The 25,428-nt window shown below is 33.8% G+C and overlaps 1 protein-coding gene across 1 annotated transcript in view; it reads right to left on the reverse strand.

The window, feature by feature from the left end:
- Positions 1-7,393: 7,393 nt before the first annotated feature.
- Positions 7,394-25,428, reverse strand: part of C7BH14orf39 (chromosome 7b C14orf39 homolog) — a 44,610-nt gene continuing 26,575 nt past the window's right edge. The window contains exons 14-18 of the mRNA XM_025392545.1: positions 23,148-23,209; positions 21,381-21,559; positions 19,407-19,551; positions 13,507-13,564; positions 7,394-8,479 (exon numbers count right to left, since the gene is read on the reverse strand). Coding sequence (XP_025248330.1) covers positions 8,277-8,479; positions 13,507-13,564; positions 19,407-19,551; positions 21,381-21,559; positions 23,148-23,209 — 647 coding nt within the window. The 3' untranslated portion in view covers positions 7,394-8,276. The remainder of the gene's footprint in view (positions 8,480-13,506; positions 13,565-19,406; positions 19,552-21,380; positions 21,560-23,147; positions 23,210-25,428) is intronic.

Consider the following 25,428-nt stretch of genomic DNA (forward strand, 5'->3'; position numbering starts at 1 on the left):
TTATCCATTTATGGACACTTAGCTTGATTCCATGTATTTGCCATTGTAAATAGTGCTGTGATAAACATTCTAGTGCAGGTGGATATACAAATTTTGATATACAAATTTCTTTTCCTTTGGATAAATACCCAATAGTGGGATTGCTGGATCATATGGCAGCTCTATTTTCAGTTTTTCGAGGAACTTCCATACTGTTTTCTGGATTTACTGTACTAATTTACATTCCCACCAACAGTATATAAGAGTTAACTTTTCTCCACAACCTCACTGTAATTTTCTGTCTTTTTATAATAACCATTCTAACTGAAGTAAGATGATACGTCATTGTGGTTTTGATTTGCATTTCCCTGATGATAAGTTATGTTGAACATTTTTTTTCGTATATCTCTTGGCCCTTTGTATGTCTTCTTCGGAGAAATGTCTATTTGTGTGTGTCCTCAGCTCAATTTTTAATGGGAGTTTTTTTCCTGTTGAGTTCCTTGTATATCCTGGATATTAGTCCCTTGTCAGATGAATAGGTTGCAAATATTTTCTCTCATTCAACAGGTTGCCTCTTCACTCTGTTTACCATGCAGATGCTTTGGTTTCTTTTACCATGCAGATGCTTTTCAGCTTAATATAGTCTCATTTGTCTATTTTCAGGTTGGTTGCCTGTGCTTTTGAGGTTATAGCTACAAACTCTTTGTCTAGACCAACCTTCTCAAGTGTTTCCCCTGTTTTCTTGAAGTTTTACAGTTTTAGGTATTACATTAAGTCTTTAATCCATCTTGAGTTGATTTTTGCAAATGGTGACAAGTAGGGGCTCAGTTTCATTCTTTTGCATTCAGATATCCAATTTTCCCAGCATCATTTATTGAAGAGGGTGTTCTTTTCCCAGTGTATGTTCTTGACACCTTTGTCACAAATCAGTTGGGTGTAAATATGTGGATTTATTTCTGGGTTCTTTATTCTGTTTTGTTGGTCTATGTGTTTGTTTTTACACAAATACCATATTGTTTTTATTACTATAGCCTTGTAGCGTATTTTGAATATAGTCATGAAGGCATATTGAAAATGAAGGAATGAAACTGTCTCTATTTGTAAGCAACATGATTGCTTACATAGAAAATCCCAAAGATTCTACAAAAAAAGCTAGACCTCCTGAGTTCAGCATGATCACAGTTGGTATATAAAAATCAACTGTATTTCTATATACTGGTTAGGAATAATTGGCATTTAAAATAAAAAAAATTGCATATTTATATAACATTCTGGAAAAGACAAAGCTACAGGAATAGAAAACAAATCTTTGGTTTCCAGGCTTTGGAAGTAGGGGAAGGGATTGACTACAAAATTCAATGCTAGGGAATTTGGGCTATGATGGAACTGTTCTGTATGGTGCTATGATGGTAGATACATGACACTATTTGTCAAAACCCATAGACCTGCACATCACAAAGTGTCGACAAAAAGAATCAAACTGGGGGATATACCCAAAGGATTATAAATTATTCTGCTATAAAGACACATGCACACGTATGTTTATTGCAGCACTATTCACAATAGCAAAGACTTGGAATCAACCCAAATGTCCATCAGTGACAGATTGGATTAAGAAAATGTGGCACATATACACCATGGAATACTATGCAGCCATAAAAAAGGATGAGTTTGTGTCCTTTGTAGGGACTTGGATGCAGCTGGAAACCATCATTCTCAGCAAACTATCACAAGAACAGAAAACCAAACACCGCATGTTCTCACTCATAGGTGGGAACTGAACAATGAGATCACTTGGACTCAGGAAGGGGAACATCACACACCGGGGCCTATCATGGGGAGGGGGGAGGGGGGAGGGATTGCATTGGGAGTTATACCTGATGTAAATGACGAGTTGATGGGTGCAGCAGACCAACATGGCACAAGTATACATATGTAACAAACCTGCACGTTATGCACATGTACCCTACAACTTAAAGTGTGATAATAATAAATAAATTTTAAAAAAAAAGATGTACACAATTAAAAAAAAAAAAAAGAATCAAACTGTAAAATATTTGAACAGATTTATTCTGAGCAAATTATGAGTGATCAATGGCCGGTAACACAGCCCTCAGGAGATCCTTACAACATGTGCCCAAGGTGGTCAGGCCACAACTTGGTTTTATACATTCTAGGGAGACATAAGGCATCAATCAATACATGTAAGATGTACATTGCTTTGGTCCAGAAAGGCGAGACAACTGGAAGCAGAGGCTGGGGTTGCTTCCAGGTTGTAGGCAGATTCAAAGATATTCTGATTGGCAATTGGATGAAAGAGTTATTATCAGTAGGATGTTTGGTTATATAAGGGTTGTGGAGACCAAAGTTTTATCATGAAGATAAAGCCTCCAGGTAGCAGGCTTCAGAGAGAATAGATTGTAAATGTTTCTTATCAGACTTTAAGAGCCTGTTCTCTCAGTAATTCCAAAAGGGAGGAGAGTATAATGAGTCTTGTCTGGCTCTCCCTTCCCATCATGGCCTAAATTAGTTTTTCAGGTTAATTTTGGAATGTCCTTGATGATAGGAAGGATCCATTCAGATGAGTGGCAAGCTTAGAATTTTATTTTTGGTTTACAGAAGGAATTTTACTGTATACAATTTTTTAAACCAAGAAGTAATTCAGATAAACCCAAGATGGAATGTAGATGGCCACAAATGAATCTGTGTTATAAATAAATAACACAATCAAATGTAAGGGGGTATAGAAGATAGGAGCTAACTTAAGTAACTTTGGAAAATATTGCTGTAACTGGATAAAGAATACACACAAACACTATACTTTATGTAATAGGCTGAAAATGGCCCCCCAAAAGATTTCCACGACCTAATCCCTGGAATCTGTGATTGTTACCTATATGGGAAAAAATGGGGCTTTACGGATGTGGTTAAGTCAAAGATCTTGAAATGGGGAGATTATCTGAACTATCCATCCAGATAGACCCTAAATGCAATCACATTTACGATTATAAAAGGGAGGCAGTGGGAGAGATTTCATACACTGAGGGAAGGCCATGTGAAGGCAGGTCAAAGAGAAATTTGAAGATGCTGGCTATGGTGGCTAATTTTATGTCAATTTGGATATGCTATGGTACCCAGTTGTTTGGTGAAACACCATTCTAGATGTTGATGCAAAAGTATTTTTAGATATGATTAAGTTAGTAGACTTTGGGTAAAGCAGAACTCTCCATAATGTGGGTAGGCTGCATTCAATTAGTTGAAGGCCTTAGGAGCAAAGACTGAAGTTTCCTAGAGAGTAAATTTGACCTTGAGACTGCAACACAGAAACCCTGCCTGAGTTCCCAGCCTCCCTAGTCTGCTCTGTTGATATTGAACTCAACTGAAACATCAACTCTTACCTGAATTTCTAGCCTGCCAGCTTGTCCTACAGATTTCAGACTTGCCACCTCTACAATCTTAACAACCAATTCCTTAAAATAAATCTAGATGAATGGATGGATAGATTAGATAGATAGATAGATAGATAGATAGATAGAGATAGACAGATAGATAGATGCTATTGGTTCTATTTCTCTGTCGAATTCTGACTAGCTTTGAAAATTGGAGTGATGTAGCTATAAGCCAAGAAATGCTAGCAGGCACCAAAAGCTTAAAGAAGAAAGGAATGGATCCTTCCCTAGAGGGTTGAAAGTATGATCCTGCTGACACCTGGATTTTTGACCTGTAACACCAATTTTGGATGCCCCGCCTCTGGAACTATAAAAGAATGAATTCCTATTGTTTCAACCCAAAAAGGCTATGGTAATTTGCTATAGCAGTCACAGAACACTAACATACCCTAGTTGATAAATTTGTTTATCACAGCATCTGGGTTACCAATTTAGAAAGAACTTTACATGTATACTAGGACTGAAAAGGAAAGCAAATAGTTAATGACAGCCAGGTTTCTCATTGTCAGAGAAAGCAGTTACAACTAAACCAAAGGGGAATACTAGATGAACCTCTTGTTGCTAGAGTTATCAGCCTAAACTCGTGTTTTGTTTTCAGTAGTTAGATACACCGACAAACATGTATATAGATATAGTATACATACATATATTTCCTAGGTGTGTCTACTGACAGATCCTAGGTCTGTCCACTGAGAAGCAGTTATGTGCCAGGAACCACTGTCTGCTTATACATATACCTCTTGTGACAATAAATCAAGAGTCTTAACTGATTTTGGAGTATTACTCTTATATTCTTAGAATATCTTTTCTAATCATAGAGAAAAAATTCATTTAACAATATTAAAATAGATTTTTTGGACCTAAACAAAATTAGATATACAGTGGCTATTTCTCTTCTAAATTTAACAGAGAGCTCTGGGGCTAGACCCCTTATTTCTGAAATCTCACTGAATAGAAGTAGGAACAAACTCCTATTTTAAAGGTGATAGAATATTTGATTTGTCTCTAGGGGAATAATTCTCTTTTAAAAGTTATCTTTATAAGGCTATTTGATTACACAAAGTTATTTTTGTGATTTGTATTTGAAACATTGCATATGCCTCTACTAGTTGGATAAGCTATGATATTCAAACACAAACAACTCTGGTTCCTTTCTCCTTTTACCTTATGCTCAGATGGTGTTCAATCAAATGTATTTCTTTTAAACAAGATATATTTTTTCAATTTGAGATGTCAGCAGTGTGAAACCACAAGACAATCAGTTGTTATCACCTGGAACATATCACTACACACTTGGACCACTGCAATTGACTCCTAATTTGTTTATCCAACTCTAATTTCTCCTAACTGTGGCTGTATTGTAAGTTTAATTTTCCTAGTCATTTATTTTCTCTTGAAACTCTGACATTAAAATATAAGTTCTGTATTGGCCTCAGAAACCAAGTCAAAACATTCAAGATCCTCTATAAATCAATCCTATCATATCTATCAGGGGAACCCCAATATTTCACGCAGGTTTTTTTCTATTTTCCGTGACTGTCGGCCGGTCTGAGAAATAAAGGGAAAGAGTACAAAAGAGAAAAATTTTAAGGCTGGGTGTCTGGGGGAGACATCACGTGTCGGCAGGTTCCATGATGCCCTCCAAGCCACAAAACCAGCAAGTTTTTATTAGTCATTTCCAAAGGGGAGGGAGTATATGAATAGGGTGTGGGTCACAGAGATCACATGCTTCACAAGGTAACAAAATATCACAAGGCAAATGGTCAGGGCAAGGTCACAAGGCGAAGGCAAAATTAGCATTACTGATGAGGTTCCCTGTCCCGTTGTGCTTGTATTGTCATTGATAAACATTTTAACAGGGTTCAAGAGCAGAGAACCAGTCTGACTAGAATTCGCCAGGCTGGAATTTCCTAATCCTAGCAAGCCTGGGGGCACTGCAGGAGGCCAGGGCGTGTTTCATCCCTTATCTGCAACTGCATAAGGCAGATATTCCTAGGGTGACCATTTTAGAGCCCCCGCCCCGGGAATGCATTCTTTTCCCAGGGCTGTTAATTATTAACATTCCTTACTGGGGAAAGAATTAAGCGATATTTCTCTTACCCATTTTCGGTAATAGGAGAAATATGGTTCTGTCCTGCCCGGCCCACAGGCAGCCAGACTTTAAGGTTATCTTCCTTGTTCCCTGAAAATCACTGTTATCCTGTTCTTAAGGTGCCCAGATTTCATATTGTTCAAACACACATGCTTTATGAACAATTTGTGCAGTTAAAGCAATTATCACAGGGTCCTGAGGTGACATACATCCTCAGCTTAATAAGATGACAGGATTAAGAGATTAAAGACAGGCATAGGAAATCACAAGAATATTGACTGGGGAAGTGATAAATGTCCATGAAATCTTCACGATTTATGTTCAAAGATTGCAGTAAAGATGGTGTAAGAAATTATAAAAGTATTAATTTGGGGAACTAATACATGTCCATGAAATCTTTACAATTTATGTTCTTTCATGGCTTCAGCTGGTCCCTCCATTTGGGGTCCCTGACTTCCTACAACACATATCTATTAAACTCAATTTCCTGATATTATTCTTCATTCCAGTTAGGTCTATTCTTTAATTTCCTCTACACATATTAATAGTAAATATGTGATTGCATTTTTCTTTTGATCATATTAGTCCCCTTATCTAGAAAGCTCTGTCTCCTTTACCAATTCAGTTAAATTCTATTAATTCAATAATTGTTTAATGCAATCCTACTAAAGACTAACAACTAGTTAGGTAATTAAAACACAAAAGGCTAAAAAAGCATCAATCTTACACTTGAAAATTTTACAATCTACATACCTATAAAGTCCTAATTCAATTCTACCTCTTTGGTGAATCCTTCCCAGGTTTTCCAGTCCATGATGACCTTTTTCCCCTCATTCTTAAAGCGCTTGGTCTCTTCTATAACAAAAGTCACATTATAATAATATAGTTATTATATTATTGTTTTAATAACATAGTTATATTATCGTTATAATATAGTTATTATAATGTGCTTTTGTTATTTCCCAAGTTTTGTCTATTCAATCAAGTTATAAGTTCCTTGAGTATAAGACCACATCTGTGTTCTAGTCTTTTATACGCTGTCAAAATGCCATGTGCACTGTAGATACTTTTAAAATACTTATTTCATATCACTTATTGATACATGATAAATATAACCATACTGATGTGCTAGACATTACTCTATTTAAAGTAAAAATAAATCATGGAATCACTGAATCATTCAAGGCTAAAACTAGTTTTGAATTTCTCCATAAACAAACAAATTACAACTTTTTCTCCTGTCTCATATATAGCCAATGTCTTTATTATATCAAAACTACCAATTAATTCAATCATAGAGTCAATAAGATAAATACCTGTTTAAAAAACAAAGAAAATCCAGTTTTTTAACTGAAATTTTCATCTTTTAAGCAGTTGTTGAAAGTTTGATGGTTCTTTTTTAACAGAGTCTAAAATTTTCTTGAAGTCTATCATTAGTTAGATGGAGATCCTTTTTAAGTCTTTGAGACAGCTTAATGTAATACAACTGTGATAATTTGTAGATACCCTGAAGAAGCAGTATAGACCCTTACCCAAAATTTGATCTGCATATTGAAACTGATGATGCCACACATCCCAATAGGGTATTAAAAGATTTTTCTAGTCATATATTAAGGCCTTCTAGGGAGAGCTGGGCAGGCCTCCTAAGCTAAACTGAAAAATAGCTTGAGAAGTAGGGAAAGAAGATTGGCTTTCAGTTTTTATGGTAGTTAGGGGGTGGGGCTGGGTGGGAGCTCCCATATGTGGTTTGAACTTCCTAGTGGCACCAAAGGAAGAAGCAGCCAGGCTTTCTGATCAACTTGACCAGATGTGGGGTAGAAAGAGAAAAGAAGGGGTTAGGTTTAAAAACTCATCAACAGTCACATCAAAATAAGGAGTCCAACTCTTTAGTACTTAGTAACTCAATATAGCTAATTTACAAAGCACAAAATACAATGATATTGAGCAAAATGTTTACAGAAGTTCATCAAATGTTAAATATCTTTATGTAAGCTATATAACTAATTGAAAAATACTGAACACAAAACATAAAGATGAAATTGTTTTTTATTGACGGAGACAAAATTTTAAATGTTCCTCAAAAAATATTTAAGCAAAAAACATTAACAGGATCACCACTGATAAAACAATCCAATTTTCAGAAATTACTCTTGCCCTTCACATTTAATTTTTATCCATTGAAGGCATTAGCATGACTCATAAAATTAGAATTGTACCATGTGTTATATTAGAAGAAAATAACACAGATTTTGTTATTAACATAAATTATTTGAAATTATTATTATAGTACCACTCTGTATACTACATAGTGAAGCAGAAGTGAATCCCAATAATTTTAAAAGAAATTCTTAGTAGCTACAGTACACTTCAGCACTAACTCTGGAGTTACTACTGCAGTTCTTGTTCTTATCAAAGTACCAACAATACTACCAGAAAAAACCTTAGGTTCCAAGGAGAAGCAGGCTTAATATTTAAAATAAAGAGTAATGAAAAAAGTCCCAAATTCTATTAAGATTAATAAAAGTTCTACCTGAACACGGCTCACAAAATCCAAACCAAAATAAATGATTAGTTAATAGCACACACAAAATCCAAAATATTCAGTATTTCAATATTTCAATAAAGATAATCAAACAATGTAAACATTACTGCTTTAATCAACAAAATAAAGCAGTCTTCATGTTTTAAGCAATAATGTAAATTTATGCCCTCATGAATACAGAACAGTAAAATAATTCAAGGAATTAATGACTAGCTCAAAAAAAAGTAAACTGTGTTGTATTTTGTGAGGAAGATGAAAAACCTTTTAAAGAAGAAGAAGGTATTGAATTTTGACCCTGTCCAAATGAAAATGGAAAACTAAAATCATCTTTTCCAGCTCCAAATGTATGAGTTGAAGTGTCTGATGGAAAAGAAAATGTAAAGCCATCTTCTCCTTCTGGCTTCTCAAATAAGTTTCCTAAGGAAGATAAACATTACAATATCATGCTCTTCATCTTATATAAAATTTTTATAACCTACTGAATTATAGCATACTGCATACAATAAATATGGTAACAATCATTCTTCTATTTAGCAGGTATTTAACTGTATTCCTCTTAAGTGCAAGGCATTGTCCTTGGTACTATGAAGATTAAAACAGACTCAAACTTAAACCCTATTTTCAAGTAATTTGAACTCTAGTATATAAAGAACTAGTATAAAAAGTAAAAAGTGGAATAAAACGCCTCAAATGAAGAGAATGATACAGAGGCACAGAAACAGACATGCAAAGGATGCATTAGAGTAACAGAAATCTATTCAGCTTAGCAGGAGCAGTGAGAAATAATAAAGATGTATTAAGCAGAAATTAATGAAGATGAGCTTGGAAAGATTGCTGAATGCCCCACTATGGAATCTGGACTTTATTTAGTAGATAACAAGAATTCATTGAAGATTTTCAAGCAGAGATATGACATAATTTGAACTGCTGTGTAAGTATTATTCAGGAGAGAATAGGTATAAAGGCTGGAACAAGAGAGTCTAGAAGTGGGACTAACCAAAATAAAATAAAAGTCCATTGTCCAGTAAAGACGTAATGAAAGGCTGACCCTATCTACAATCATAGCGATGGTAATGGAGGAAAAAATGCTGAATCTGAGAGATACTGTATAAGTTAAACTTATTCAACTATTATTTATTGAGTCACTACAATATACTGTCCATGGCATTGTTCAAGGAAACTGACAGAACATTAAAAAGAGTTCCAAAAGGAATTTTTAAAATAAACTTTAAATGTAGCTCTGGTTGATGAAGCCCAGAATTGCCATTAAGGAAAAATACTGTTCTTAATTTATTATATTACTTATTAATAAAATTATAAATATACAAATATATTTTCAACATCCGAATTCTAATTTAAAATTATTAAATAATTTTGAATCTACAGTAATCAAATATGTACTTGAAACAAGTCTTTTAAAATATCTATTTTTATATAGAATTAATCAAATAACATATTAAGCAAAATAATTTACTTTGCATCACTTTGAATGTTTCATATATTTTTTAAACTTTCATATATTTAATAACTTTATTTTTATTTTTAAACATCTCAGTTATTTCACCCTAAATAGAACCAAACCAACCAGCAATAAGATGGGTGGATAGATGGATGGATGGACAGACAGATGGATAGATGGACAGACTGACTACCAGATACTTGTGTTCTTCCCCTCTCCCTTTCTCACTTTATTTTTTTGACTATGTGTATTTCTCAGTACACATCCATATGACTTAAAGAAAAATAGGTATAATGGAAACATAGATCCAAAAAGAACTAAAATCTTGAATTTCCTTTTGAATAAATGAATTTGATTTTGTTTTTAATTTCACAAGAAGTTCATATGAAGTCTTCATAAAACTCATATGATCACTGTAAATAAAAGAACACATTACTGTGCAAGGCAGCATTATAGGTGCTGTGGGGAATTCAAAGGTACATTTAAAAATCCCTGCCCTCAAAAAACCTGTGATCTAGAGAAGACTTTGTATCTATTTATAAATAATGATGGTAGAATGCTAAAAAGTATAAAAAAGAAGAGAGATTCAGAAAAGAGAGGGAGAGATCTTTTTGAAAAAGAAAGTTGAGGGGATAAATAAAAGGTATTATGGAAAAGAATTCTATCTTGAAAGACAGAGATACAAGCTGAGGACTGCAAGAAGTAAAAAGCAGGTAAGAAATTGTGGGCATACTTGAGACACACTGAGTTCCAGAGTCTGGTCAAAGCACAGGTTACTCTTATAAGATAAAAGGCTTAAGAGGTATGTTGGGGGATGAATAGAGATTGGTTAATGAGTATAAAAATCAGTTAGACGAAAGGAATAAGTTCTAGTATGAAATTTAAGAATAAGTTCTAGAGTAGTAGTATGGTTTACAAGGATCTATAGCATATTTTGACATAGCTAGAAGAGAAGATTTGGAATGTTCCCCACACAAAGAAATGATAAATGTCTGAGGTGATGGATATTCCAATTACCTTGATTTGATCATTACACATTGTATGCAGGTATCAAAATATCACATGGACTCCATAAATATGTACAACTATATACCAATAAAAAACAAAACAGGTAGTTGGAGCTAAATTAGAAAAGTAGAAGCATAATTTGATAGTCAATGGGAGAGTCACTTGAAGGTATCTGATTAGGGCAGTGACGATATGGCCAACATTATGGGCACTGAAGGTTAATTAAGTAAGCTGTGATCTATACGTAAGCTGAAAAACGGAAAACACCAATTAGGATGTTATTGTAACAGTCCAAGTGAATAGTAAGACTCTGAAATATAATGGTTTCCATGAAAATAGAAATAAAAATAAATATTTAAGAGAGAGAACTGACAGAACTTGATGAATAGTTGAATGTAGTCACAGTCACAGAGAGAAGTTAAAATTGTTACTATGCTCCAAACATTAAAAGCTAGAATAATGGAGATACCATCAGGGACATCAGAAGGAGAACAAGTTTGATTTCAGCTACACTGAGTTTTTAATGTCAAAAGATGTCTGAAGAGATTTAAACTGTACAATCAGAAATAAGGTCCTAGAGTTTAGAAGTTAGTGCAGCAAGATATAAATTTGGTCATTATCTGTATGTAGTATATTTGAAAACACTGAAGTGAATGAGTGTCAAATGAATGAGAGTGTCAAAAAAGAGGATGTGGGTTGCACGCGGTGGCTCACGCCTGTGATCCCAGCGCTTTGGGAGGTGGAGGTGGGTGGATCGCCTGAGGTCAGGAATTTGAGACCAGCCTGGCCAACATAGTGAAACCCCGTCTCCACCAAAAATACAAAAAATTAGCTGGGCATGGTGGTGGGTGCCTGTAATCCCAGCTACTCGGGAGGCTGAGGCAGGAGAATCGCTTGAACCCAGGAGGCGGAGGTTGCTGTGAGCCGAGATTGTGCCATTGCACTCCAGCCTGGGCAACAAGAGTGAAACTCTGTCTCAAAAAAGAGGATGTAAATAGATTTAAATTTTTAGATGGTAGACATTTAATAAATACAATTGGTAGATTCATTCTGATCTCATAGCATTAAATACCATTTATAAAAATTCCAAAATCTGTGTCTCCATCTCACTGAATTCCAAATTCATATGTACAATTTCCTACTTTACTTTCACTTAGATATCTAATAAATAGGCTTTTCAATTAAAACACTTCCTAAATGAAACCCCTGGCTCCTCAATCTCAAATTACTCTTACAGCCTTCCATATTTCTATAAATGGCAACTCCATTCCAAGTTATTCATGTCAAAACCACGGCACAATCCTTGTTTCTCTCTCTCAATCCTTATATCCAGTCCATAAGCAAATTCTTCCAGCTCTACCTTCAGAACACTTTGTAACCAAAATCTGACATCTTCTCACCACTTCTACTACTACTCATCAGTTCTCACTTTGTGTCATTTTATAGCTTCCTGACCTTTCCCTGCTTTTGCCCTTGTTTCCATAGTCTGTTCTCCACATAGCAGCCAGAATAACCGTTTTAAAACCTGTCAGATCACTTCAGTCCTTTACTTAAAACCTTCCAGAGGCTTTCCATCTCACTCAGAAAAAAACCCCCAAAGTCCTTAATGATCTACAGGTCCCACATGATTTGCTCTATCCACCTCTTGGATTTAATCTCCCACCAGTCTCTCCTTCCTTATTCCACAAAGCATACCAATTTAACTAATTTTCAGTGAACATACTGGGTATGTTCCCATTTCAAGACCTTTTTGCCCTTTGCTTGGAACACTTTTCCCAGTAGCTTGTATCTGCACCTCCTTCTGCTCAATGTTGACTTTTAGTGATGCCTTTCCTGACTCCCTTGCAATACAGCAATCACTTTCCCAATCCAAGTATTCCCCATTTCCCTTACTATACATTACTTTGCTGCATAGTGTTTATCACCAATAATAAGTAAAGCATTAACATCAAGCCTGGGCAGATTCAGGCCCACCTGGAAAAATGAACTTGAAGCCTGACTTCCCACAGCACTGTTTTCACAGAATTAAGGTAAACATAGAATGTTTTATCTATCTAGTCTGCTGTGTGAGACTGCACCTGAATTAGAGGAGCTATGAGTTAGCATACAGGCCTTGGGCATCATGACTAGAAAAGTATAAAAGACTGGTGTGAAATTGAAGTTACATCTCTCTTGTGTCAAGGTGACCTACATGAAATATGCCTTTTGTCCATAGCAGCCTGACATGTTCCTTGGGTGGCAGTGGCAAAAGAAGGTGTATTACTTGGGTAGTTGGTGATCCTTTCAATGAAACAAGGATGCTGTACCTACCATTATCTCTTATCTTGTATCATTCTATAACATAAAGGTAATATTAGATTAAAAATCATAATATGTGAGTCTGACTATTCAAGTCCATAACAATTGTTGTTTAGTGTACTATCTGATAAATTATACATTGATTTATTTGTCTATTTTCAGTTTCTCACACTAGAACATAAACCATATGAGAATTTTTCATCCTTGTCCACTGTTCTGTCACCAGAGCCCAAAAGCATACCTGATATAAAAAATATAATACACATACACATTTATATTCATATGTTGAATGAATTAATCAATCAAAGGAAAAATAAAGAAAGAATATCCAATTAAAAGTATCAAAGAGAGAAAAGGAAATCCAAAAATTACAGAAAAACGATGGAAATAATCAACTATATCGAATGTTGCAAAGAGTCTTAATATGATAATAAATACAAGATACCCATAATGTTTGATAATTGGGAGGTCAATAACCTTGGAGAAAGTAAGTTTTAATAGAGTAGTGAGAAAAGCAAATTGCTTTAAAAAAGAAAGAAAATAATATCAGTGAGAAGTGCAGAAGTAACAGTAATTTCTAAAGAATAAATTGAGCACCTAAGAAAATAAGTTAGAGAAACTAAATACTATACTAACGAGTTAACATGTTTTTAAATGTAGCAAACTTCAAACAACTTACCAATCTCTTGCTCTGATGACAGAGGATTTAGATTTCTTGCAGAATAATGTTCATTAAACTGGAAAATAATTTTCATTACATATTACTTGTGAAATCAGTATATACAGTATATATATTTGAATCTAAAGCCTAGTTCTTCTAATACACAGAATTGAAGTAGACATATGGTACTTTTATATAGCACACTCTTATACTTAAAAAGATCTATCTTCAAAACCTGTCATTTATTTATATTAAAATAAGGTCTGTTGATTTGATTCAGGCAAAATACACTGTACTAAAGATAGCTCTTACTTTAGAATTTAATATGATCTTTTGCTTTATCCTGAAAGCTTTTAACAAATCAGGTTCTTGGTTTTGTTTTGTTTTGTTTTTTGCCTAGAAAAGTAACAGAAAGTGGATAGCTTCACGTCCGTTCAGATCAAGTTTTGCTGCCAAAAGTCTATTTTCTCAGTAAACAGGCTTTTTAAAAAAATGAGATCATGACAGCATTGTTTTCTGTGCACTCTTTTCCTCTTCACATTGCATCATGAGCTTTTGTCCATGTCATTATTCTTCTAAAATCTGACTCTTTTCATGGCTCTATAATATTCCTCCAAATAGACAAACCAGACAGTTTCAACCATCCCTTTATACTGGACATGTAAGTTGTCCCAACTTTGTTTCTTATATAAAAGTCACACCTGAATGAACACTGTTATGCACATTTATTTTTCTTTGACAGTTAATAAGGAAATCTGTTTTCTCATAGATTTTATTAGCCACTTGAGTTTCTTTTTCAGTGAAGTATCTATTTGTCAAATGGACTTTGCTCATTTTTCTATTGAGAAAGTAATTTTTTACTTATTGGTACATATAAGCACTTTATATTCTAGAGATGTTAATTAATTCTTTGCAATCTTATTGCAAACATTTTACATCTTTGTCATTTTGCCCTTAAAATTTTTTAACATATAGAAGTTTAGATTTGGAGGTTGCCTCCAAGATGGCCAAATAGGAACAGCTCCAGTCTGCAGCTCCCAGTGAGATTGACGCAGAAGACAGGTGATTTCTGCATTTCCAACTGAGGTATCTGGTTCATCTCAATGGGACTGGTTGGACAGTGGGTGCAGCCCACAGTGGGCAAGCCAAAGCAGCGCGGGGCATCCCCTCACCTGTGAAGGGCATGGGGTTGAGGGATTTCCCTTTCCTAGCCAAGGGAGGCTGTGACAGACTGTACCTGGAAAATACTGCACTTCGCCCAAGGTCTTAGCAACCAGCACACCAGGAGATTCCCTCCTGTGCCTGGCTCGGCAGGTGCCATGCCCACGGAGCCATGCTCACTGCTAGCACAACAGTCTGAAATCAAATTCCATTTGAACACTTGGAAAGCCTCCTCAAGAAAGACAGGCACATACAAGCCCAGACTGCAAAGACTACAGTAAATACCTAATTCTTCAGTGCCTAGACACCGACAACAACTACAAGCATCAAGATCATCCAGGAAAACATGAACTCACCAAATGAACTAGAAAAATCACCAGGGACCAGTCCTGGGGAAACAGAGATACGTGACCTTTTGGACAGATAATTCAAAATACCTGTTTTGAGGAAACTCAAAGAAATTCAAGATAACAAAGAAAAGGTATTCAGAATTCTATCAGATAAATTTAACAAAGAGATTTAAATAATTAAAAAGAATCAAGCAGAAATTCTAGAGTTGAAAAATGCAACCAGAGTACTGAACAGTTCATGAGAGTCTCTTAATAGCAGAATTAATCAAGCAGAAGAATTAGTGAACTCGAAAACAGGCTATTTGGAAATACATAGTCAGAGGAGATTTTAAATAGTATAAAAAAGAATGAAGCACACCTACAAGATCTAGAAAATAGCCTCAAAAGGGCAACTCTAAGAGTCACTGGCCTTAAAGAGGCGATAGAGAAAGAGACGGGAGTAGAAAATTTATTCAAAGAGATAATAATAGAAAACTTACCAAACCTAGAGAAAGATATCCAGATTCAAGTATAAGAAGGTTATAGAACACCAAACAGATTTAACCCAAAGAAGACTAGTTCAAGGCAACTAATACTCAAATTCTCAAAGGTCAAGGATAAAGAAGGGATCCTAAAAGCAGCAAGAGAAAAGAAATAAATAACATACAATGGAGCTCCAATATGTCTGGCAGCAGACTTTTCAGTGGAAACCATACAGGCCAGGAGAGAGTAGCATAACGTATTTAATGTGCTGAAGGAAAAAAACTCTTACACTATAATAGTACATCTGGCAAAAATATCCTTCAAGCATGAAGAGAAATAAAGACCTTCCCAAACAAACAAAAGCTGAGGGGTTTCATCAACACAACTGTCCTATAAGAAATGCTAAAGGCAGTTCTTTGATCTGAAAGAAAACAATGTTAGTCAGCAAGAAGAAATCAACTGAAGGTACAAAACTCACTGATAATAGTAAGCACATAGAAAAACAGAATATTATAGCACTGTAATTGTGATTTGTAAACTACTCTTATTTTAAGTAGAAAGACTGATGAACCAAGCAAAAATAATAACTACAACAACTTTCTATGACACAGACAGTACAGTAAGACATAAAGAGAAACAGCAAAAAGTTAAAATGCCAGGGGATTAAGTTAAAGTGTTGAGTTTTTATTAGCTTTATTTTGCATGTTTGTTTATGTAATTTGTGTTAAGTTGTCATCAATTTAAAATAATGGGTTAAAAGATAGAATTTCAGGCTGGGTGCAGTGGCTCACGCCTGTAATCCCAGCACTTTGGGAGGCCAAGGCAGGCAGATTACGAGGTCAGGAGATGGAGACCATCCTGGCCAACATGGTGAAACCCCATCTCTACTAAAGTACAAAAAAAAAAAAAAAAAAAAATTCGTGGTGGCACGCACCTGTAGTCACAGCTACTCAGGAGGATGAGGCAGGGGAATCACTTGAACCCGGGAGGTGGAGGTTGCAGTGAGCCGAGATTGTGCCAACTGCACTCCAGCCTGGTGAGAGAGTAAGATGTGTCTCAAAAAAAAAAAAAGATAGAATTTCAAGCCTCATGGTAACCTCAATCAAAAAACAGACAATGGATACACCAAAAATAAAAAGGAAGAAATTAAATTACACCATCAGAGAAAATCACCTTCACTAAAAGGAAGACAGGAAGAAAGGAAAAAAGGAATGAGACCCTGTCATTTGCAACAACATGGATGGAACTGGAGGTCATTATGTTAAATGAAATAAGCCAGGCACAGAAAGACAAACTGCATATTCTCACTTATTTGTGGGACCTAAAAATAAGAACAATTGAAATCATGGAGATAGAGACTAGAAGGATGATTACCAGAGGCTGGGAAAGGTTGGGGGATGGGGGATTGGGGATAGGTGGGAATGGTTAATGGGTACAAAAAACATAGCAAGAATGAATAAGACCTAGTATTTGATAGCACAATAGGGTGACTATAGTCAAAAAATCTAATTGTACATTTTTAAATAACTAAAAGAGTATAATTGGATTGTTTGTAGGACAAAGAATAAATGTTTGAGGGGATGGATACCCTCACTTTCTATGATATGATTATTTCACATTGCATGCCTGTATCAAAATATCTTACCTACCCCCATAAATATATACATCTACTATGTACCCATAAAACCTAAAAATAAATAAATAAAATTTTTTTCTGATTTATCTCATGATTTCTTCTTTGATCTATGGCCTACATATTTAGGATTTTCTTAGATATCACATTGAGCTCTAATTTAATTCCGCTGTGGTCAGAGAACATACTCTGATTTCAATCCTTTTAAATTCATTAAGACTCATTTTATGGCCCAGAATATGGTGTATCTTGCTGAAGGTACCATCAGAACATGAAAAGAATATATATGCTGCCATTGTTGGATGTGATGTACCATAAAGGTCAATTAGATCAAGGTGATTGATGATGTTATTCAGATCTTATTAAAGATCTTTACTGATTGTGTTGTCTAATTCTACCAGCTGCTAAAAGAGGAGTATTAAAAACCTCTATGTTTGAATTTTTGCCTATTTTTCCCTTTAATTCTGTCACTTTTTGTTTCATGTATTTTGAAGCTGTTATTAGGCTTTACACATTTGTGACTGTTATATCTCCCTTATGAACTGACTTTTTTGTCTTTATGAAATGTTCCTCTCATTTCTAGTAATATTCTTTAAGACTACCAGAAATTATATTAATATAGCCATTGTGACCTTCTAATGCTTAGTTTTTATGATACATCATTTTCCATCCATTTACTGTCAACCTGTCTTTGCCTTTATATTTAAAGTATGTTTCTTATAGATAGCTTATATTTGGGTCTTGCTTTTTTTTCCCCCATTCTTACAATCTTTGTCTTTTAATGAGTGTTTAGCCCATTCACACAGTGTAATTATTAAAAAGCACATTCTTTGGTGTAAAATTTATTTGTTTTATGATTTTTTTACTGTGTGTATTTTTTTTATTATACTTTAAATTCTAGGGTACATGTGCACAACCGTGTGTATGTTTTTTATTGTTTCTTTTCTGCTTTTTGGGGTTGAATTTTTTAGAATTTCATTTTAATTTATCATCAATCTTATTTTCAATGTTTTCTTGATTATTCTTGACCACTTTCCCCCAGGACAGTTATTAATTATTTTACCAATCTCCTTTCCCAATCCCACCACCACAAAAACAAAACAAAAAATTAAATATAATCTTGTCAGGATTATAATTAGATTTGAATTGGACTATATTTATAAATTGTATTGGGAAGAAATTTATCTTTACAATATTTTCTTCCTATACAAGTACTGCATGTGTTTATGTATTCATTAACTTTTTTCAGTAGTTTTGTAGTTTTCCTTATTCAAAGTATACATGTTTCCTGTTAAATTTATATACATACATTTTGCATTCATGTTATTATTGTAAATGAGAATTAAGTAACTATAGTCTATTTTCATGCCCAGCATACTCCTAGGAATTACTTGTTTTTAAAATAAGCTTTTAAATAAAAAATGAGACAAAAGTTGAAGATGTAAAATACTATAACATGTATGTTACTATATCATCCATCAATAAATTTGTAATTTCAACAATTTAATGTCAGATATGCAAATAAAATATTCTAATCCACATAAAATTGGCTAAATATAATTAACTTAAATGAGCAATAACAATATTACTCATATCACATTGATACTTATGTAGGATTATTAAGTGGTTGATACTTTTCCAAGTGCTTTATGTATATAAACTCGAATACTCACAAACCCTATGATAATAGTTATTATTTCATTTTACAGATAAGGAAACCAAGCCACTTACCCAAAATCCCACATCTGGTACACACCTCAGTGGTCTGGCTTCAGAGTCTAGTTTTAACCACTACACTGTATTGTTTCTACTTTTTGAATAAAGCATGTCTCAGTTTTCAGCTTTAATTTCTACATATAGAAATAAGCACTTTATCATGATTCATATCACTGAACAGTAGAAACCAATATTAGGTCTTTTAAAATTAACCAGTGATAATGCTGCTGTGTATACACATGTAGTTGAAAAGACCAATTTATAATATGGAACATTTTTATGTTGAGAATTCTACTTTGTCTGAAAGTTAGATACATTAACTATAAAGTCAAATTCATTTTTTAAACTGCCTTTAGCTGTAATTTAAATTATCCCTGTCCTGAGATCCGTTTTTAATGAGCAGATGTCAATATGAGGCATTCGAAGTTGAAAACAAAAAGGTAATAGAGAACTTTGTCATACCATCAATACTCAGAATTTTTTTAAATGCTTCTGTTGATAATCTGCCCCAAGACAGTTTTGTATTAAAGAACTAAAATTACTCAAAGTTCCAGAGCACAATTTTTAGAAATAAAACTTTTGGCTTCTCATATTACCTGATCTGATGAGATTTCTGTATCAAATACAGAAGAATCAAATAAATTCAATCCAGGTGATCTAGAAGTATAACTCATAAGAAAAGAAAGTCCAGGGGATTCCTTTTGTGTTTGAACTTCAGGTACTGCATTTCTATTTCTGTTACTGAGAAATAAGAAATCATCAAAATGTTAAAAATCTATTATTAAACACTGAATACTGGTAAGCATCATAAGCAATAGCATAGAGGTGAGAATTAGCACAGTAGGGAAACGTAGGAAGTAGTTATTGAAGTGACAATCCTATGGGGAAAGGATTGTATGAGGTAAAGACTAATGTTAAATAAAGTAGAACAATCAATTTGGGGATAATAACTATGAAAACCTACTGCGAATATACTGTCTGGCTCTATTCTAGGTTCTTCCATAGGCATAACTTACTTATTCTTCACAAGAACCCTATGAAATAGGTACTATTACTATCACTTCCATTTTACAGTAGGGAATTTTGAAGCATAGAAAGGTTAAATGATTTGCTTAAAAGAATAATAAGTGCCAGAAGTGGCAGGTGAATGCAGCAATCCCGATTCAAAGTCCAAGCTCTTAACCTTGACACTGTGCTGTCTTCAAGATTTTGAATGCCAGTGACAAGATTTTAGTGTTGATGAGAAGCCAGCCATTACAGTGATGTATAAGGAAGTTCAATTATAATATGATTTGGGAAAAATAATTAGACAAGACAGTTTATACCAGTGGTTAAAAGCATGGATTCTAGAGCCAGAACGGCCTGGGCTTAAATTTCTATTCTGATGTTGATTAGTTGTATCACCTGTGATTCTGTTTCCTCTTCTGTAAAATAAGGATAATAATGTACCTACAGCTAATAAGGTTGGTGTGAAAATTAAATGAGCAGTATTTATAAAATGTCTAGAGCAATGCCTTGCACATTTTGTTAAGTGTTTGTTAAATTTAATAGAAATCTGATGATACTGCCATAACTATCTCTATTACTGTGAATGAGTCACTTAACTTTACAGATCATAGTTTTCTCATCCATGGAGAGAGGTTTTAGCGTATGAGCTCACATTCTTTCACAGTTCTCAGGTTTGATGACAGGTTCCATTTTGAATGCACTGCGCTTGAGTCAACAGCATGACATTCAAATCAATAACTCTTATTAGCAATTTAAAATGCGGAAGTAGAGCACAGGTCTGATGCAAAACAACCCTGATGTGAAATCTGCTTGACATGTTTTAGAGAAACCTCAGCGTTCAGTGTTAAGGAAGAGGATGGACTAAACAGAAAGGTGAAGTACAGCACTATTTTCTTGGCTGCAAACTACAAATATGTGGTTTCCAAAATTTAATAATCATGTGAGAGATATTTATGCCTAAAGAGCTTGCTTAATAGAAATGGCAAGTCTTGCTTCAGACACTACAACACATGAAGAAATGACTGACGGAACATTAATTGATGATAAGTCTACATTCTACCATATGTGACAACAGCTTTTTAGCTTGACTTTTTTTTTTTTTTTAATAGAGTCTCACTATGTTGCTCAGGCTGGATTCAAATTCCTGGGCTCAAGGAATCCTCCTCCCTTAGCCTCCCAAAGAGCTAGGACTGCAGGCACATGCCACTATGCTAGGCTTAGCTTGATATTTTAAATTTTCTTTATCCTTTGGAAAAATCTTAAATCTACACACTATTGCTTTATAAGTACATGGGATTTATGCCATCTTCAGCTAAATGTTGCAGGAAAAATGGAGAAGAGGGTCTATGAAACAGGAACAGCAGGGTATTAATAATTGTTAAAACAGGGTGAGGGTAAATGGAGGTGTGTTATATTAGTCTTTCTCTTCTTTGTATGTCTGAAATACTACATAATAAAAACTTGTTAAAGTTACAGGTACTAGGCATTTTACTATTCCTATCAGTTATTTATCTAATTCAACACAGAGATAATTTAACAGTAGTTATTAATTAAAATCCTACATTTCGAACGGTGGGGTTTTAGGGAATTTTATTTTCTCCAATGACTCAGATGCTTTCACAGCTTCAGGAGTTCCTAAAAATATAGGAATTTCAGATGTTCGTGGAAAATTCTCAGCTCTCTCTTCTACTTCGTCACTATCATTTTCTATTGGCTTCCCAAAATGTTCAGTATATATGGCCTGCAAATTCAAAGTAACAGAAAACTATAAAAAACAAATGCTGTGGCATATATGACATACATAAAAATGCATGAGGAAAATACCTTATTAATCCATGATGCTAACATTTCACAGACAAAATAAGTGAAATAAGAATAACTGGTGAAAGTGATACTAAAACATATACCAAAATATAGAAAAATAAATATTTATCCAATTTTTTCTTTTCTTTCCAGTTCCATCTTCCACTCTTACCTGAAAAAGTAAATGATAGCCAGAACATATTGGAATTGATGAAAAAAATGATTAGGAATGATTTTTCTTTTAAAATTTCCACAATATGCTCTTTGGGTGAACAATTACATATGCTATCTCCTTGAAAGTGAAAAATGATGTACTTTTAAGCAATCTTGCTCTCATTGATTAATTTCGTTTTCACACTTTTTTGACCTTATAAATCTGTTATGCTACTTTCTCTACAATAATTGAGAATCTGAATACTAATTTTCCTTTACGTCATTTTGTAGAATAGAGATATGATTTGTCAAATATGCTCGTTATGCCAAATCCCATTACAGAAATAATTTGGGTCCCTTCATCAAAAAATGTGCTTATTACTTGTGTTTCTTTACAGCAAAATACTACTTGATGTTTCTCTTATTTTAGCCTTTAATAGTTAGACTGAACTTGATATACATTGTTTACATCTATCATCAGGAAAGTGTTCCACTATTTAAATAATGCTTTCAAGATACTTTTATGGCAACCACTGCTCTTGAATTGCCGTGGTGAATCATTCAATCTTACCAAACAAAATCATTTTCCTCAATCATTATTTAGTTGTAGTCAAGATATACTGTCACTTACTAATGATAATTTTTTGTATATGTTTTTTAATTTTTAAAAAAATTTATTGATGCATAATAGTTTACATAGTTTTGGGATACATGTGATAATTTAACACATTCATGTAATTTGTAAATATCAAATCAGTGTAGTTGGGATATCCATCACCTTAAATATTTGTCTTTTCTTCATGCTAGAAACTTTGACTTATTCTCTTCTAGCTATTTTGACAGGTACAATAGATGGCTGTAAGCTGTAGTCACTATACTGATCTATCTAACACAAGGCCTTATTTCTTTTATCAAACTATATAGTTGCATCCATTAATCAGCTTCTCTACACTCCGCCTTCCCCACTACCCTTCCTGGACTCTGGTAACCACCAATCTATACTGTATCATCTTGAAACCCGCTTTTTTAGCTCCCACATATGAGTGAGAAGATGTGATATTTGTCTTTCTGTGCTTGGTTTATTTTGCTTAACGTAATGACCACCAGTTCCATCCATGTTGCTGCAAATAACTAAATTTCACTCTTTTTTATGGCCGAATAATATATTTTTGTATATTTTCATATAAAATGTTTGTGGCTTCATCTTTTAATCTGAAAAACAGAATCTGTAACTCTCTAGAAACCTGATCACCGAGCTGACAACATCTCACATAAATCACATAAATCATTGTACTAAATCTGAAATTTAAATAGACATAATATTTTAAATTGGAATTTTTGCTTAGAAATTAGAAATAAAATATTTGACTTACTTGTGAAGTACATTTTGATTCTCTTACTTGTCTTACTGTCTCTTTATCTCCATACTCAGCATCTGCTGTCATATAAGAACAAACTATTTTTCTCTTTTTGTAATTTTATTGTAAAATAAAACATTAGTCTAGCCATTTGAAATAGCTAATATTTAGCTGTTTTAACCTGCAAAAATGGCAAGTTCATATGGTTCAACATAATACATACAGATAAGAGAGTAAAAAATATGAACAGTTTAACAAACAAAATTATAAAGAGAATACCCATGTTTCTTTACCCAGGTAAAGAAATCCAACATCATGAGCACTCTAAAAAGTTTCACATTCACCAAGTCTTGCTCCTCAGAGGTAATCACTATCCTGACTTTTGTGACAATCATTTCCTTCGTTGGCTTTGTTTTATCATCTAAATAATATAGCCTATTTTTCCTGTTTTAAATGTTATATAATAACATATGTATGCTCTTATGTTTTGGTTTTTTGTTTTGCATATGCTTGTAAGATGCATCCATATTATTGCACAAAGACACAGTTCTCTTATTTTTACTGATGTAAAGTATTCCATTGCACAAACACAATATATCTATCCATTCTATTGCAAATGGATATTTGAAGTGTTTCTGCTTTCATGTACAACCAATGATATTATGAACATTCTTTTATGTATATCCTTGCATGTATGTACTTCTATTTCTCTAGTATATACCTAGGATTGGAACTACGAGGTATGGGGTATGTATATCTCTAATTTTACTAGATGCCAAATTTTTCCAAACGGTTGTACCAATTTTTTGTGGTAACCTGTCATTCTGAATTACTCCAGGAAATCATTCAATATCACCAGACAAAATGATTAGCTCCAATTATAATTTAGGTATGGTCTCAATATGTAGTCATTTATTAATGGAGTTCCCACCAATAGTTTATGAGAATTCCTATTGTCCTACATTCTCCTACTTAGTATTGTTAGACTTTTTAAGTTTTGCTAATCTGGTGGATGTGTAATGATACCTCACTGTAGTTTTATTTTGAGTTACCTGATTTTCATATGTTTATCTGCCACAAAAGATTCTCTTTTCTAAAGTGTATACTTTTATACTTTGCACATATTTCTAATTGGGTTGTCTGCTTTTTTCTTCTTCATTTATAGAAGTGCTTTACACATTTTGGAAACTACTCTTTTGAAAGTTTTATGTACTTCAAATATATTATTTGCCCTTGTACTCTTTTTATGGTATCTTTTGATAAACAGAAATTCTTAATTTTAATATTGCCAAATTTCTCCATCTTTCTTTCATGATTGGACTTTTTAATGCTTGAGAAATCCTTTCCTATCTTGAAGTCATGAAGATGTTTTTCTATTTGATCTTCTGAGAGTTTTATACTTTTTGTCTCTTAAATTTAAGTCATAAGCATTATTTTTACCACATATTACTTTCTTCAAAAGCTGGGTTTGAAAATTATTGAAAAAAATTTTTAATTCCAAAATAATTGTATTCATTCTTGGGTATGAAGCCACACTATACATGCTCCACAGCAGGTAGGGCTATGTGAGATATGTGCATTTCCCCATATTCCTAGAGATTGGCTATTCCTCCTTGTCAAACACTCTGTCAGCTTGGCGTATATAGATTATAAACAGGTGAAACAGATCACCTGCACAGGTAATATATAATTTTTTTTCTCTCAGAAGGAGCATCTTTGTGGATTAAGCATACTGTGTTGGGTGAATCCTATGCTGAGTGTGACAAAAAGACTTATAGTATATTAAATGAGCATTCTAAATATACATCCATTTCATATTGTCAGAATAAGGCATTTTTAAAACTTCAAAACAAAAGTCAGTTATGAGACAAAAAGAGATATAGACTTTTATATACTTTAATAGAGCAATTGTTATGCATTACTAGTTTACAAAAATATATCCATCTGTGTAGTATATATTATATATACATTCACCATTATGTTAATATACATATACATACATGTATACACATGTGTGTGTATATACATACAGAGAATGAGTTCATATTTTCAAGGGTGTGTCAAAGTTAGAAAAGCTAGATGACTTGGGGATGATAAATTCATATATATATCCTGTGACCCTTCAGTAACTTTATTCAAAGAAAATAGTCCAAGGTTTTAAAAGATTAATGTAAAAGAATATAGAGGCATTATTTATAATAGCAAAAAAACTGAAAAAAAAAAAAACCTAAAATATTCCACGTGAAAGAATGACTAAATAAATTACGGCATATCCACACAATGGAACATTATACGA

This window comes from Theropithecus gelada, chromosome 7b, assembly GCF_003255815.1.
Source record: "Theropithecus gelada isolate Dixy chromosome 7b, Tgel_1.0, whole genome shotgun sequence".
Classification (NCBI taxonomy): domain Eukaryota; kingdom Metazoa; phylum Chordata; class Mammalia; order Primates; family Cercopithecidae; genus Theropithecus; species Theropithecus gelada.